Below are 15743 nucleotides of genomic sequence, written 5' to 3'. Positions count from 1 at the left end.
ATTGGGGCCAAAGTCGGGTGACAGCTGTCACAATTTTGAAACACTAGCGCTTCCGTGTAAAAAATCATAACTAAAATCGACGTTTTTCTGTATCGATCTGACAGTTGTCAAAATAAAAGTTTTGACGGTTTTTGGTTATTTTCTCAGGTAAAAGAATCGAAAGGTGCATTTTTTCGCATCATCCATTTTTACAATTATTTTTTTTTATGTTGGATAATCGTTTCTAGGTATTGATGGGTAGACGCAGTCGGTCCAAGTCGCCGTACAACTCCAGACGACGTGACAGAGACAGAGATCGGGATAAGGAAAGGGACAGGGATAGGGATAGGGAGCGGGACCGGGACAGAGAGAGAGACCGACACCGGCGGAAAAGGTCGAAGGAGAGGTCCAGGGATAGGGAAAGAAGGCGACACTCGCACGATAGAGAACCCCGCCGGAGGTTTTCGCGTTCCCTGACGAGGTCCAGGTCTAGGTCAGCTGAAAAAAAATCCAGACCTGTTCAGCCCGAGAGACCGGTTGTTACCGCAGCCGATTTGGAGGGGAAAAGCGCAGATGAGCAAGAAATGATGAAGTTGATGGGATTTTGTAATTTCGACACCACCAAAGGTAAAAAAGTTGACGGCAATGAAATCGGTGGCGTTCACGTCATTTTGAAAAGAAAATATAGACAGTATATGAATAGGAAAGGGGGCTTTAATAGACCGCTGGACTTTGTCGCTTGAAATGAGCGACAACGGCCAGGTTTCATTTACCTCAATCATCAGGTCAAGAACGATTGGATACCTCATGTCCAGGTGTTGTACACATATATTCAGGTTTAATCCGGGTTTGAACTGTTACTCGTATCTTGTTGGTGAATCATGTAAAATGTTTATGAACTGTTCCCCATTTTCATTTTTTCATCAATTAAGTTATTTTACAATAAGCACAACATGAATTTGATACTGAATTTTATCTGTTAAGTATTAGTGTTTTTAGTAAGAAAGAATAAATCATTTTTTAGTAATACGTTTTTAATTTGTCAACATTAACTTAACATATTTCATTAAACATAAAATAACTTTCTGAAAATATAAACGATATTAATTTTTTAATCAGAAGTAGACTCGACATTTCTTTTTTTAGTCGGTGGTGGCGACACTTCTTCGTCTGCTTCCTCACTATTGTCATTTTCAATTAAACTAGTATCACTTCCTTGAGTCTCTTCAATGGGCGCACCATCATTTGCTTGTTCCAAAACTTCCCTCAGGTGCAAAATTCGAAAATCTCTCACGGTTCCTTGTCCCACAAATTTCGACAAATCAACTTTCGTTTTCTTCGATAATTGCATAACAAATTTACTAAATTGTTCAATTTCGTAAATTACTTTAGGAATGAGACGCGTTTCTCTCAACACTTTTGTTTTCAGAGTTGAGGAATCGACATTCTTCTTCTTATTTTTCTTAGGAGTTTCGGGATCTTGCTTCTGACTTTCTTCAATGTACGTAATTAGCTTGTAAACAACCGGCGACAACTGTTTACCAGCTAATTTTACCACTCTTTCAAATCTAAACCCAATAAACGATAGAATTACACAGAATAATTACTCGATCAATTTTTACCTGGCTGCTTGAAACACAGGATTTATTTTGGACGAGCTCATCACGAAATATTTCGTCAAAGAACTAAGCGTGCAATATAACAGCGACAAGTTTTTCAGAACAGCTTCAGAGAGACTTCCCGGGGGCACCGTACAGTTACTGAGATTTGTGAGAATAGTGACGATAAAACACAATTGGCAACACACCCCACGTTCTCTATTCTTCAGATTTTCTTTCTCTGTAAAAATAAATTTCAAATTTTATTTGAGTCGACCCATTTAAACCTAACTCTTGTCAGAACCTCCTTCACCAGGATAACTTATCAAGGTGTATTCTGCTTTCAGCCGTGCAATAATCCAATCGACATCCTCGAGCATCGATTTAACACTGTTGCAGAGAGATATAAAAACGTTGTTCACTGTCAGCTCATTTATTACTTTGTACTCTTCACTACTGTGTTCTTCCTGTTGAGTAATCGCAGTTTACAAACTCGAGATCAAAATAAACCACTTACTTCGTTAATCACACCGGTTACATCTCCTACACGGACAGCCACGTTCTCGAAGAACGTTAAACTCACTTTAAACTTGATTTGGGAGTCAAATAACAAGTTAATAAAACCGCCAGCAACTTGTTTACTTGAAATAGTGTTGTTCACAGTGTAGTTTTTCAGCCATTCGAGTGTCTAAAAATTGAAATGTTTAAATTTCGCGCCTTCAAATGACCAAGTGGGCGGGGCTGCTCGAAATGCACCAATCAAAGTAGACGCTTTTTGCGCCATTTACTGCCAGTTACCTGCAACGCCAAAGTGTTGTTATTTACAGGAATCTGATGCGCCAAAAAACTGAGCGTATTTATGACTAAAAGAGACAATTTCTTGATTTCTGGATCTTCAGAGATTTCTTCTTCATTTATGTCGAACAATTTCTCATAAGTTTGCACAAATTCTGTCAAGTGGACGACAAAGTCTTCATCTGCATCTTTGCCCCCTGGAAATTACTTTCAAAATGAAAGAAGTAAATTACGATTAGTTCGTACCAACTCGGGTTAAAAACGATTTGAAATTGCTCTTAAATTGATTGTTAATGACGTTGAAGATAAGTAAAAAACATTCGAGGGTCAATACGGCGGTTGCACAATCGAAATCGATAAATTCGACTAATCGTTTGATGATGCGTTCGTAAAGTACCATAGCGATGTCGCACAAATGACCATAAGTCTCCTTAGCTGTTTGCACTTCAACGATCTTCTTATTCTTCAAGCCGGTGATTAAGTTTAGCGTAGCTTGCATCATGTGTTGATGAAAGTCTCTTTTTGATTTTACAACGTTAGCTTGAGTAATGGTTGTCCAAGTCACCATTGGCCTTAAAAGTTACGTCAAAACACACAATATATCATTGCATAAACATACTCATGAAGTAAATTCATTATTTTAGTCATGACTTGAAAATCCAGAACTGTGTCTGGTAATTTCAAACTTTTTGAAGATTTCTGACCATCCTTCTTGATTGTTGTGTTGTTTGCAAACTGCGTGGTTCGATTGGCGTCTTTCTGCTTTTTAGATTCTGCCTTCTTCGGTTTATATAAATTCTTCAAAAAATGCAGCAGCCTGGAATACCCTTGAAACAAACCGCTGATCTCCTTTCCGTTGTCGTCAGACTCCAACTCCCAGGAGTGAAATTTATAGCCGATCAAAGCTTCATAGACACACATTGCTTCTTTTAAGACAAACAGTTTGTGTTGCGCTTCTGGCATAATATCTGTCAAGTCGGTACCATCATCCTGCAATGTGAACAATGTAGCCAGATCAGCCGAAACTGCCATTCTAGTTGTACCAGTTCAAAGTGTACGAGTTCGCAACGTATCATTCTTGAACATATTGATTCTAAAATAGTGCCGAATCTAACTACAGCGGCATTTTCGCTATCTACTTTTGCAACTTTCGTCACTATGAGTCCGATTGTGTAAATCAATTTTCCCAACGGTTCCTGAAACTTTATTTAAGAAAACTTCTAATTTTACACGAAAGAGTGTACCTGTAAAGAGACGTTGACATCCCTCGTAATTGTAATTTTCTCGAATTTTAAAGGCGGCAATGTTTCATCATCGATGTTATAAAAATCACGAAAATGCATCCAAATCATTTCCAGTGTAGGAATTCCCAGTTCAGGGTTTAAACAAACTGCCTCGTACAAACCTTGAATTAAAAATATTTAGTCTGCGGTCCGCATGAGGCAGTTCCTTGTTAAACCGCATCAACAACTCTCACTACCTGCATAAAGTTTAGTTCTGACCTCAGCTTGCTGCATGAAACACCGTTTCAATATACTTAAAATCTCTAAGCACAGAGCTTCATTGCTGAAAGCACTGGACACACATTGAGTAGTCCTGTTGATGGAGATTTGAGTAAACAATGAATGTCCGGACGAGTAAGAACCACTAAAACTACCCTGACTCAAAGCTCCTAAATTAGATATTTTTAAATTGGTGAGCAGCTTCAAAAAACCAATCACAGCAACTTGTCTCGTTTCTGTGACTCTAAAAAAACATGTTTTTTTTACTTTTTTTTTGAAAAAATATTGTATAATAAACCTTGAATACAACGCTTTTCGTAACAGAAGAATAAAATGGTCCCTGATCGTGGGTGACACTTTGGTCAGAGGAATAATCGCATCCAACAATTGTTGCGCGTTATGTCCTGGCATTTGGATCAATCCCTCCATTAGTGATACAACTTTACTTTTGTTATCTAACATCAGTAGAGTTAAATTTTTGCTCAACATGTACAAACACTCTAAAAGCTACAAAATTAAACAGACAAATTTACGATGGCAGACTTTATACCAATGTATTGGGAGACACTGTGTTCTGTTACAATTCTGTTGCTCAACTGCTCTATTATAATTGGTGCAGTGTGTCGCTTTCTTTTGATAATCTTGAGCAAAATCATAGTGCCCAAATGCCACTGTTTCTCAGCGATTAGGTCCCTACCCAGAGCCGACCCCACCCCCAAAAGTACAAAAGCGAAATTGACGAGACCTTGAAGTATCAGATCTCGGTCTTGAGCGCTGAAATTACACATTTTAGAAAAGTTGTTAGAATAATACAATAAAAACTACATAAATACAAATGAGTTGATGTTCAACATTCACACACCTTGCTATGATAACTTGAGCAAACACTGTCTCAATTTTGGTGCTTGCAGGAACCATATCTCTAAACCAAGCTGAGTTATTTTTCTTTTGTTCTTCATGGTAAGTTCGAGATATGCAAGACCTGACGATTTCAAACACTTTCTCTTCATAATGTGAAATGGTGGATATCGTCAACAAGACGCTTAATTGGAAGGGATGAATAATGTATTCAGGTGATCTTAGAACATTTTTAAGAGAAGCCAAATAATCTTTAATACACTCATGACCTAAAGATGCTGAGGTGTGAATGTGGTAAAGAACTGTACTTTCAGCTTCCATGATGTCTTGATTTGACGCGTCCTCTACAATAAAAACCAAATAAACGAGTTTTATTTAAAAAACAGAAATGACTACCAATTATATCAAATTGTGTACTATCTGAATTTGAGTCAATTTCATTTGCTAGATTTTCATTGTATCTCAATCCAAAATATTGTTGAAGCTTTAAAAATATGATTCTACTGTTATTATGCTTGCAAAGTCTTAGTAACTGATATATGAAAGGTGGAATTTCTTGTGGCGTCATTTTTTCCAAGTATTTCCCCAGTTTATTGACAACTTGCAAATGTTCTTCCTTTGTCAAAGACATGTCACTAAAAACTGAGTGTTGCACAATTCCAACATCTTTTTTCAAATCTTACATAAACATCTCAGTTAATGATGTAATATTGCTGGGGAACCATTGCAGCATACACAGTGAATTAATTAACTGGTGTTTATACTCAACTCCTGTCATTTCTTCATCATTGCACTCTACACGCTCTTTTTCACTGATAATATTGAGTAATTCAGGCATCAACTCTTTCCAACTGCAATTAAAAACTACAATATCTCAATTTAGTTTTCGACTTATTTATTTACCTCATCTGTGATACTTTTTGAGACTGCAAACACTCAATGCAAAAATCGCACAATTTGATCAAATGTTCTGATCTAAATTTCGCCAATTCCATGCAAATGCGGCGAATAATTCCATTACTGTGCGAACTAGAAATGTCATTTTTTTCCAGCTCTTTCACAACTTTCATTACAACTTCAAAACGCTTGGTCTGTGATTCCCGACTTTCTGTGAAACCTTGCAGAATGTAATTCCAGGTGTAAATAAATGTGGGATTGCTTAATTTTGCTTGGATTATATTCAACAACTGCAACAGTGACATGGGTTAGCTTTTGGGACACAAAGCTTTGTAAAATCACTCGCCTCGTTCAAAGAAATTTCGTTTACAAAATCTTCCAAGCCCTCCGAGTCGCGTTTTTGGCCAAATTCGTGTATTTTCTCTTCGATAGAAGACATTTTAGGAATTGCCGCCAAATAACTTGTATTTTTAGGTTATGTTTTGTGATTTGAACAAGATTTGAACCACATTTGAACCAAGGAATCAAGCATGTTGTTTTCAATTATTAAACTGTCATGCGCATAAAGGCATAAAGATTTAAAAATGAAAACAGATAAGATTTATTATTATTTATTTCAAGATTTACAAAAACATCGAGAATTGAGTGAATTAACAAATTATAAACTAAGAAGGCTGAAACGCCTGAAAGTTTCATTTAAGAAGTTGGTAGGTGACGACCAATTGGGGGGCTGAAGTGCCTGATCCGAAAAAAATTATAAATTTTAATGTCAGAGTGAATCTGTTGTGGAATTTAAACGGCATATTCTGCATAAAAAGTAAAATTATGGTTAATACCTGAAATATGAAATATTACTGAAGTGTTTACCTCTCCAGGGATTCCACCCTCGTGATCATTGCGCACAAAATTTTTGACCAAATTAGCTCTGCGGAGTAGAGCACGTGCCCCCACTAGTCTCGAAATTGATGAATTCATTGTAAATGTTTTGCAAACTTTGAAGCAGTTCAGTGACTGAAGTTTCTTTGAATTGTACAATGACTTCCACTGACTTTGTTTTTTTATTTGTTTACTGAAAACAAAAAATTCAAAGCAAACTCAACTCCTGAACCATCTTTAACATTTTTATATTTTTTTAGTTATTGTAAATAATGATTCTGTGGTTTCTCCTTAAATATCTAACGAGGAAGTAGGAAAATATTGTAATAGTTGTGTATATTAGGCAGAAAAGTATAATTTTAATAATAATGACTTTATTATTAACACTTTGTAATCATTATTAACTGATTATAAGAGCCTTTGTTTGTTATAAACTGCCCTAGACGAAATGAGTGGGGTTGTCAACGCATAAATACTATTAGAGTTTGTGCAAGTCAGTAATAAATTACAATAAAATCACAGTAAAAAATTCTGCAGGTACGAATCTGTGACGTTACCACAATCACATTGTCGTCATCGAAGAAGCCGATCTTCAAGATCCGCAAATTTGTTGGTCTCTGGTGGCGATCTCCAGCGCCTTTTTCTGCAGAAGCATCTGTCGCAAAGACGACGTTTCTTCCCTCAACGTCAACACTTGCGCCCGCAAAATGGCATTCTCATGTTCCAAAATGGTCGCCCTCAACGCAATCTGATCTTCTCTCATCTTCCTCGCGTCTCTCGATTTCTTCGCGGCTTGATTGTTCCGTCGCCTGCGTTCGAAATACTTTTCGTCTTTTTGTTCTTCGGGTATTGGTTTCTTCTCGCCTCTCTGTCGACGAAAGTTCGAATTGTAGAGAGACGAACATGGGGAGGTGGCGTTTGCTCGAGAATCTACGAACGTTACAATGTAATGATCCGATTTAAGCGGATAAAATGCACCGACTTATTTGGTCATTTTGCAGGACGTGGTGGATGTGGTGCGGATATCCGAAGAGCGGTGTGGGGCTCAATAGAGACTTCGATGGTAGATTTAGAAAAGGTTTGTCGTTGTCCACGCGAGGTATGTCGTCGGCGGTCGGTATTGGACAGTCCGGGGGGATCCTTTGAACAGGGAGAGTTTTGGTGTGAATGTCTGAAATGTAAATTCATCGTTTTATGGGGAATTATAAGAACACGATAAAGGTTTTAAGATAGGTGTTGCGTGTTGCGGGTAAGGCGTGATCGTGATTTCATGTTAGTATTATTCTGAGAAATTGTGCGATTGTTTCTGAAGTAAATTAATGCGGTCAGATAAAACCATCCTAACGTGCATAAATTGTCAGGTTTTCTACGGTTTTGAAAAATGTAACGTGAGAAGAATTTTAGAAGCTAATTTAAAATTGTTATTATAAATAAAATCAAATACCGATTAGCGCTGCAGAAACCACAAAGCGCACAAATTTAAATGATGTTAAAAATGTTCAATACACGGCAGTTCTACAAATCTTTTCAGACATGTTAATATCTCATGTTAATATCTGCAAAATTTTGTTTAATAAATTTACTGTTTAAATTATCTAACATTGTTTTTATTTCCAAACAAAATTCAATACAAGCCATAGAATATTGATCCTAGTTTTTATTTTTTTTTTTTACAAATCAAATTTTTGGTAAACCTTATTTGAATAAATATAAACAAATATTGAAAAAACTTAAGTTTGTGGCTTACCAAGGAATGAAATTCAGATTCATTAAACAGAATTTTGATTTTTCAACACAAAATGCAATGTAGAATAAATTATGTAATTAAATTAAAATAGAGCAAGAAGTTTAAGTTTACATCATTGGGTCAGGATTTTTAATCACTTTGTTAGTGCAGAATCTAACGTTGCGTTTTTGTTTTTTTATTAATGATATTCGTCGACCACTAAAAGTGAAAGAATTTCTGCAGCGAAAACATTTAAAATATTTAATTCTGATAATTATTGAATATGTGCGAAACATCATCATCGTTCAAACGTTTAAAAACCTATTAGAATATATTTTAAAATATTCTTAAAAGATTAGTTGTTATGTATATATTTTATATTTATCCAATATTTTTAAAAGAAACACTTCATCCAAAGATAAAAAATAATTCTTCTGATTAATTCTTCGCTATTGTAAACAAGCTAAAAAAGTTATCTTACTTTTTTACGTCTCCTTAGAAAGGTTTAAGTAATTGATTCGTAGAAAATAAAAATCTAAGGAGGTTTTATTACATCTTATATTATCACATTTCAAAATGCGATACTGATAAAATATCTAAATGTCAAAATATTTTTTTTAAATGAAAAGGACGGTCAAGTTGGGCCATGTTAAACATAAAAGATAAAATTTGATAAGATTTTGATAAAATATGTTTAAATCAGTATCTGAAATAGCGCAATTAATAATTAAAAAAAAGAAAATATCTTGAAAGATCTTTTTTTTTTGTTCGACACTCAAAATTTGAGAATTTTCTCCTGTGTGAACGGATTTTGATAAATGTCAACAACTTGGCAAATCCAAACGTCAAGCTAATTTAAAGATTTGAAGCGATTTGGAGCCTTGAAGGGGTTCGTCGAATAAAAAAACGTTGTATTCAACTCGTTCGTGTGTAAATTGGACCTTTCTTGGCACTCGTGGGCCTTTAAAACGCTCACTCATGCCAAAAAACACAATTTACACCGAACTCATTAAATTTTTATAAAGTCAAAAATATAATACGCTTACATACTACCAAATAATAGTATATTATGATACAAGTTTATAAGGAAGCCTTTAAAGCACGCGCGACGAGTTTAAGAGCACGACGCGTAGCGGAGTGCTTTTAACGTCGCAAGTGCTTTAAAGGCCCTTATAAACGTGTATCATACGCTATTTTTTATTATACCTGGACTACAATCTGAAAATTATTATAAAAAAAGTAAATTGAAATACCTTTTTCGAAGTAATCTGTGTCATTAATCGTTGACATAGAAATGATCAATTGTTGTTGTTTCGTTGCTATCATAAATTTTCTATAAATGTTTATTTATCATTGTTCAAAATGTAGGTGAATTTGTTGTTACCTAAGCAACCTTTAAAGTTCGGCGTGCTTGAATCGCCTGTTTTCGCACGCTCAGGCGTGCTTAAAACGGCGATTCTGATACAGGTATAATAAAAAATATATTATCAAAATGAAGCTAAAAATGTTTGACTAGTACATATTTTGTGATTTTGTGTGATACTACTTTTATTTTTCTTTGTATGTAAATTTTGTGTTCGCTCGCGTCGCCGGATTAACAACAATTTGACGTACAAACCTGGTGCCTGTGGTGTCAAAAGATAATTGCATCTTCTCAGCAAGCTGTAGGCGGAGAATGCAGAGACGGGTAGGAGACCGTTACCGGCGCCTCCGCCAAAATGATAGTGAGGATTTTGCGTATCCATAATTATAAATGAACCCACCAACACAACATTACTAACAAACTATTGTTACAACAGAAATGACAGAAATGAAGAAATGAGCTTCTGGTGTTGTCAGAGATGAGGATGTAAAAGCAGAAGTCTAAATAAACACTGACAATAGTCAGGGCATGTGATAATTTGATCCCAGTGTTCTCATATTACGGTAACATAACGTTGCTATGAATTTATTATGAGGGATGGAGGCGTCAGCGTCGCTTTCACTCCGCCTTTTTCGACTTGCGCAAAAGTCGTTGGAAGTTATTGGTCGACGTCTGTGGAAAACAATCCTTTCGAACGAGCATGTTTGCCGAGACTCAACGGCATAAAACAATGTGTTTTGTTAAACTCCACCCCAACACGTTCGGGGGTGAAAATCATAAAGGACGTTCGTTAATTATTAAACGAGTTCGACTGTAGTATGACCAAATATATGACTGCAACACAGTAACCATTATTTTCCATCATTCGAAACCAATATATACGCATTAACCGTCGTCCATTATGCATGAATTACTTTATTTTTAATTCCGTTGTATCTTGTTATAAGCTTATTATTTATGCGAATAATATACGGACTCGTTACGGGTAATCGAATGCTACTGTTATTTATTTCCGTGGAGCATTAGAACTGAAACCATTTTCACAATCGATAACTATGTACTAATGACATGGTGAATTTTTAATTTATGACGTGAGCTTTAGATCTCATTAGGATCAAGGTCGGGGGAGATGTATTTTCAAATCGTCCATTGTTGCTCAATTCGACGTTCTTTAATCTCATCGATTGTACTAGGGACCAGGCTATTGTTTCGTTGAGTTGTGACCAAAAAAAAGGCGAATCCTGAAATGTACATTCGAATAGAATATAATTTTTTAGACAGTGATAAGTTAGGTACTCAAGACGAGTATGCACTTTCAACTAATCATTTCTATAAACAAATAAGAAATTTCGGCATCTCATGATATTTATTCTGAGAATACATGATTTTTTTTCCATTTCTTAGAAATCTTGACAATGTTTCGGCATAAAAAGTATTAATAAAATCAATATTGATAACAAGATTAAGCAAATAAGTAAATGGTTTTGAGCATGTCTAAACATTAATAGATAAAAAAAAAATAACTTGTATTGCTATAGAAAAGCTTTCTTAAAAACATCATTATTAGGTAGGTACTTATCACTATCCATATACATATTATAAAGCCATTTAATTAATAACAATTTTTTTATTCTCTTCATTATAAATGCTCCTTCTCAAGAGAGCAGTTTGGGTTCTCTGAACCCCTTCCTAAAAAAAAAAGTCTTCATGAGTCTTCTTCTGCTTGAACCATGAACATTCTAGTCACAAATTTCATGATAGAACTAGTTACTGTCGCGAGTAAAAAAAAACTGGTCATCAAAATCATTTTTTGACACAATGGAAAATGCTCCGTTGTAAAATGCTCGTAAATGTCGTAACCTGTCATCATGTAGTATGACATTAATTGTCATTTTTTTTCTCATTTCTTTGACACTTTGTTGATATAGACAGAATCAGGCAGGGATTTTTTTTAATTTGTGACAATCTAACCACATTTTGAAATGACATTGCGATGACCAGAATTTTTTACTCGCGACAGTACAATGTTTTTTTTGTTTTTGACATCTGACACAACGGACACGCCCACACGGGACGACTCGTGGAACCGGTTAAATATTGGGTAATAATTTCATTATTTCGCTTTTTTAGAGGCTTTTTTAATAGGGATAATTTAATTATTAAATATGTCTTATAACTGATAATTAAAAAAGCCCAATTTACACACGAACGAGTTGAATATAACATTTTTTTGTTCGACAAACCTCTTAAAGGCTCCAAATCGCTTAAAATTTTTAAAATTAGCTTGACGTGTCGTTTTGACAAGTTGTGACATTTATTAAAATCCGTTCACATAGGAGAAAATTCTCAAATTCTGACAGTGTCGAACAAAAAAAATATTTTCTGTTTACAAATAATACCTTCTGCAATTACAAAGAAATATATTCAATAATAATTCTCGCATGAATCGTGTATTTTCACATTCTTATCGGTGTTGTTGATAGATCGTATAAGTTACATTTCCAAAACTTCGGCTGGTTTGCACAGAAAACAAATACAGATGAATGCGATTACGAAATGTACCAGCACTAATGCTGTTACGTGAATCAAATAACAAGCATTTAATAAATAATAACCAAGGCAACAACAATTTTCTTTCAAATCTGTGCCCGACTCTCTCATATTACGTTTGCCAAACTTGTGGTTTAATGTGCTAAAACATTACAAAAAGAAAGACCAAGGAAAATGAAGATACAGGTCCAACAGAAGAAAATCAGTTAGTAAGCCGAATTATCAGAGTGCATTGAAAACTATTGAAGTTGTTTTGGGATCTTCGTTTTAGAAACGTCAAATTTTAGATTTGTGTTTTGATGTTGACTGTTTTTTTAATTGAAGGCAGTCGTGCAAAAAATATTCTACGAAAGATTGCCACACTCGCCTACAGCTCGTACGATCACAGTTCCCATGAAAAAACAACTACTTAATGCACTTGTTGCATAAATTACTATTTCACATCAAGCCATATGGAATTATTAAACTTATAAAACTGTTGAAATTCTTGTTGGCATTTATTTCCTCCATATAAGAATTATTATTTGAATTTGTAAGAAATTTAAACATTGAATTTGTTTCTTCATTAACAAATTTATTTTAAAAAGTGTTAATTTACACTATAAATATACTTGTCTCATCAACATCATGTTACTCACTAAATTTAATCATTACATACAAATTATAATATTTTTGCTGTGATTGTGCATGAATAATTTCTGAAATAAATATTACCCATACAAATATTTGTCAACGTTATATAAGTATAAATATTAGCTATGTAAACTGATAATATACAATTCTCAATAATTATTTAACGATTTTGTCCTTTGAGTTGGTCGGTTTTCCCAGATTCCCGCAAGCTCCAAATAAGAGACATTTATACTATGTTTACATATTTTCTTTTATGTTTATATTAAAAATACAAATATTTACCGAGATAACAAAAATATATTAACAGAGGGCCTTTGTCTTCACCACAATTCCAAAAGACGAACACTCTTTTTCGTTCCATTTATTTTTTTAATTTTTAATTGTAAAACTACATCATTGAACATTTTGTCGTGTTCTTTATTATACTGTTTAAAAGTAAGTAAAAATGTTTGTAAAAAAAACTACAACTGACATTCATTCTTATAATTTCCATCTTTACCTATTTTTCAATCAACTTGAAATTATATTTTTTCCGCCGTCATGAAAAAATTATAAAAACTTTTCACTTTTTATCTGGAATTTGTGAAGATCGCCGTTTAATGTTTAATCTGTCGGCGGCGCACTTTCGCCCTTTAATTTTTCGATCAAACACACGCACGGGTTCATCTTATCAATTATCGCTTAGTGACATCATCAAATGGATGTGTATTAGGTGTTGCCACATGTGGAATCACACGGCTGAGGGATTCTATAGGGTTTATTCGGACTCCCGGATGTAATAATTACCCTGCGCGATAGCACCGCAGGACATCGAAACGGTCACACACGCCACCGACGAATTATGCCAGCCTGTAATATTACAGCCGCTTACCTCTGTGAATTTTAAATACCATTACATTAATTATGGTTCATAATAGACCTGTGACATGACGATTTCGAAGATCTAATATTCCTTTTGATAACAGCCTGAAACAATCTAATAACTAATCCGATACGAGGTAATTGAAGAGGCGCTCCACCACAAAAACCAGATATATTCCACGTTTATTCGGTGTCCCTACAAATTATCCCGCTGGTTTATTCATGGAATCTCCTGATATATGGAACGGGGTCCAACGTACGACACAATAACGACAGGATTAATGCATAATTATGTTTGTTTAGATTTTTGTTTTTGTTTTCTTTTTTCTTAATGATTACCGAGCGCCGTTTGCGTAAAGACAATATAATATATCATAACTGACAAATAATGGGAACATGACATTCTGTTTGCGTTGACATCAGACGACATGTGGACACAAAGTGATAAAAATCTCGCCACCAATTATGTTTATGTCGCTGCCTCTAGTCTTCTTTAAATTGTTAGTAATCGACGGTGGGTATTACAAACATCAAACACAATGGTCAAACACTGGAAACTCGTTATCCAGATACGCAAAAAAAAATAGAATCGTAAATTGCATTCACGTTGTTTTGGCATAATGGGAGGCCATGTTGAATTAGCTTATGTTTTTCTAAGTTTGAGGTTATAAATAGCGTCAATGTCTAGTGCATTGTCTGCTGAAAAGGCCATAAGCCTCAGCGGCAGTAACAACATAAATTGTAAATATTGTAAAAATTATAACCATAAAATGTACCAAACAAAACTGAATAAAATGTATTTGAACTGAGTGCATTGTTGTCAATTTTACTAGTTTGCAGGAGAAGAATACTCAAACATCATTACATATTATGGATGATAGTCTTGGAGAAATCAGGAACAAGGCATAAATAATAATTAATATCGCGCGTTCAAATGAAATCCTGGACTGGGAAGGCGTTGGAAACCGTCAATTGTTGTGCTTTTTTAAAGCGTAGATTAATTGGAGCATGTTGACAGCTAACCTAAAATTTAGAACCAAAAAATTTTTCTTTTTTTTTTCTTTCTTTGCAATGTTTTACATCAAAAATAGAATAACATAACGATTCCTATTCTCGAAGCAAATATCTAAGGGCATCCTTTCCTGAAAACAAACATGTTCATTAAACATAAACAAATGTGAAATGTCATTCGTGTCAAACGGCGGGAAATTCAAACTTTGCACTGTTCTAAACGGTTTAATTTTTCCAACGCCTACTCAGCCCAGGATTTCATTTGAACGCCCGATATTATTTAAATGCAATGCAGTTTTTAAAAAATCAATTAAGGGCTTTGATTTTTCTGTCATAGTCATAGTCAATAAAGGTGATTTTTGCAAATCACGCAAGTGTCGCTTTCGTTGTTCTCCGGCCCGAGCCTGACGATTTGAGCGTGACGATTTTAGCGTGTCGCACTTTTCACTTCAAAAACACAATTGTTAACTGTTTGGTCTTTATTTAATCAACAAACTGTTTGTCTAAAAATGTTGGGTTTTTGAATTTTATCAGAGTTTGTTTTAGATTGTTGTCGGGGAAGAGGAGCTCGTCTCGGTTTTTCCTGGTGCTTTTACGAGCGAAAACTGATAAATTTTCGTACTTTACGATGTCATGTCAACATCCAATTCGGCGTATTTTATTACATAAACGATTAAAAATTTTCATTCGTGAGATGTTACCGGAGGAAAGTTCGTCATAAATATTTCCGGAATGAGTGTTTCGTGTCCATTTTCGTTTGTAATTTAACGCCGCACGGTGTAATGTTTAAAGTTGGGTAAAGTTGTGTAAAGATGGCAACGGCATTAGTTCATTATCTTTCAGGTGATATTATGGTCTTGCGCGTCGAATGGTGAGAATGTTCAGGTGTGTGTGCCCTAACTTTGTTATGGAAACAGAATTACCACTAAAATAGTCATTATTATTAGGGTCATTAGGTATGACCTGGACGATCTTTACACACACACACACACACATTGAAACACAGTAGCCAGTAGCGTACTTTATCAATTCGCTGTGTTCGTGCATTGTTAATGATAATTACACGATACGAATGTCTGACGAGACCTGCAATT

The 15743-nt window shown here is 34.9% G+C and overlaps 3 protein-coding genes across 5 annotated transcripts; 1 reads left to right on the top strand and 2 right to left on the bottom strand.

Annotated features, from left to right (window-relative positions):
- The first annotated feature begins 5 nt into the window (after window positions 1-5).
- Window positions 6-1006, top strand: LOC138135909 (U4/U6.U5 small nuclear ribonucleoprotein 27 kDa protein-like). 2 transcript variants are annotated; one of them, XM_069054880.1, is made up of 2 exons: window positions 6-147; window positions 228-1006. In XM_069054880.1, exon 2 carries the CDS (start codon window positions 234-236, stop codon window positions 720-722), a length of 489 nt encoding a protein of 162 aa, XP_068910981.1. In that variant the 5' UTR covers window positions 6-147; window positions 228-233; the 3' UTR covers window positions 723-1006. The 2 variants fall into 2 exon arrangements, with proteins under 2 accessions (XP_068910981.1, XP_068910982.1); XM_069054881.1 differs by having other exon boundaries at window positions 33-163.
- On the bottom strand, window positions 996-6151 carry FANCI (Fanconi anemia complementation group I). 2 transcript variants are annotated; one of them, XM_069054873.1, is made up of 17 exons: window positions 5976-6151; window positions 5636-5919; window positions 5416-5583; window positions 5129-5367; window positions 4737-5076; window positions 4425-4648; window positions 4173-4374; window positions 3853-4118; window positions 3617-3777; window positions 3416-3568; window positions 2992-3362; window positions 2619-2944; window positions 2376-2569; window positions 2095-2265; window positions 1870-2044; window positions 1602-1818; window positions 996-1547 (listed from the first exon to the last, which is right to left on the bottom strand). In XM_069054873.1, exons 1-17 carry the CDS (start codon window positions 6066-6068, stop codon window positions 1091-1093), a joined length of 4041 nt encoding a protein of 1346 aa, XP_068910974.1. In that variant the 5' UTR covers window positions 6069-6151; the 3' UTR covers window positions 996-1090. The 2 variants fall into 2 exon arrangements, with proteins under 2 accessions (XP_068910974.1, XP_068910975.1); XM_069054874.1 differs by having other exon boundaries at window positions 1882-2044.
- Window positions 6152-6224: 73 nt separating this feature from the next.
- On the bottom strand, window positions 6225-10094 carry LOC138135908 (transcription factor ces-2). The gene is made up of 4 exons (XM_069054879.1): window positions 9850-10094; window positions 7488-7676; window positions 6497-7435; window positions 6225-6435 (listed from the first exon to the last, which is right to left on the bottom strand). Exons 1-3 carry the CDS (start codon window positions 9974-9976, stop codon window positions 7098-7100), a joined length of 654 nt encoding a protein of 217 aa, XP_068910980.1. The 5' UTR covers window positions 9977-10094; the 3' UTR covers window positions 6225-6435; window positions 6497-7097.
- Window positions 10095-15743: the final 5649 nt, after the last annotated feature.

Source organism: Tenebrio molitor, chromosome 7 (genome assembly GCF_963966145.1).
Source record: "Tenebrio molitor chromosome 7, icTenMoli1.1, whole genome shotgun sequence".
Classification (NCBI taxonomy): Eukaryota; Metazoa; Arthropoda; class Insecta; order Coleoptera; family Tenebrionidae; genus Tenebrio; species Tenebrio molitor.
This window is presented reverse-complemented; position numbering and strand designations above follow the sequence as displayed.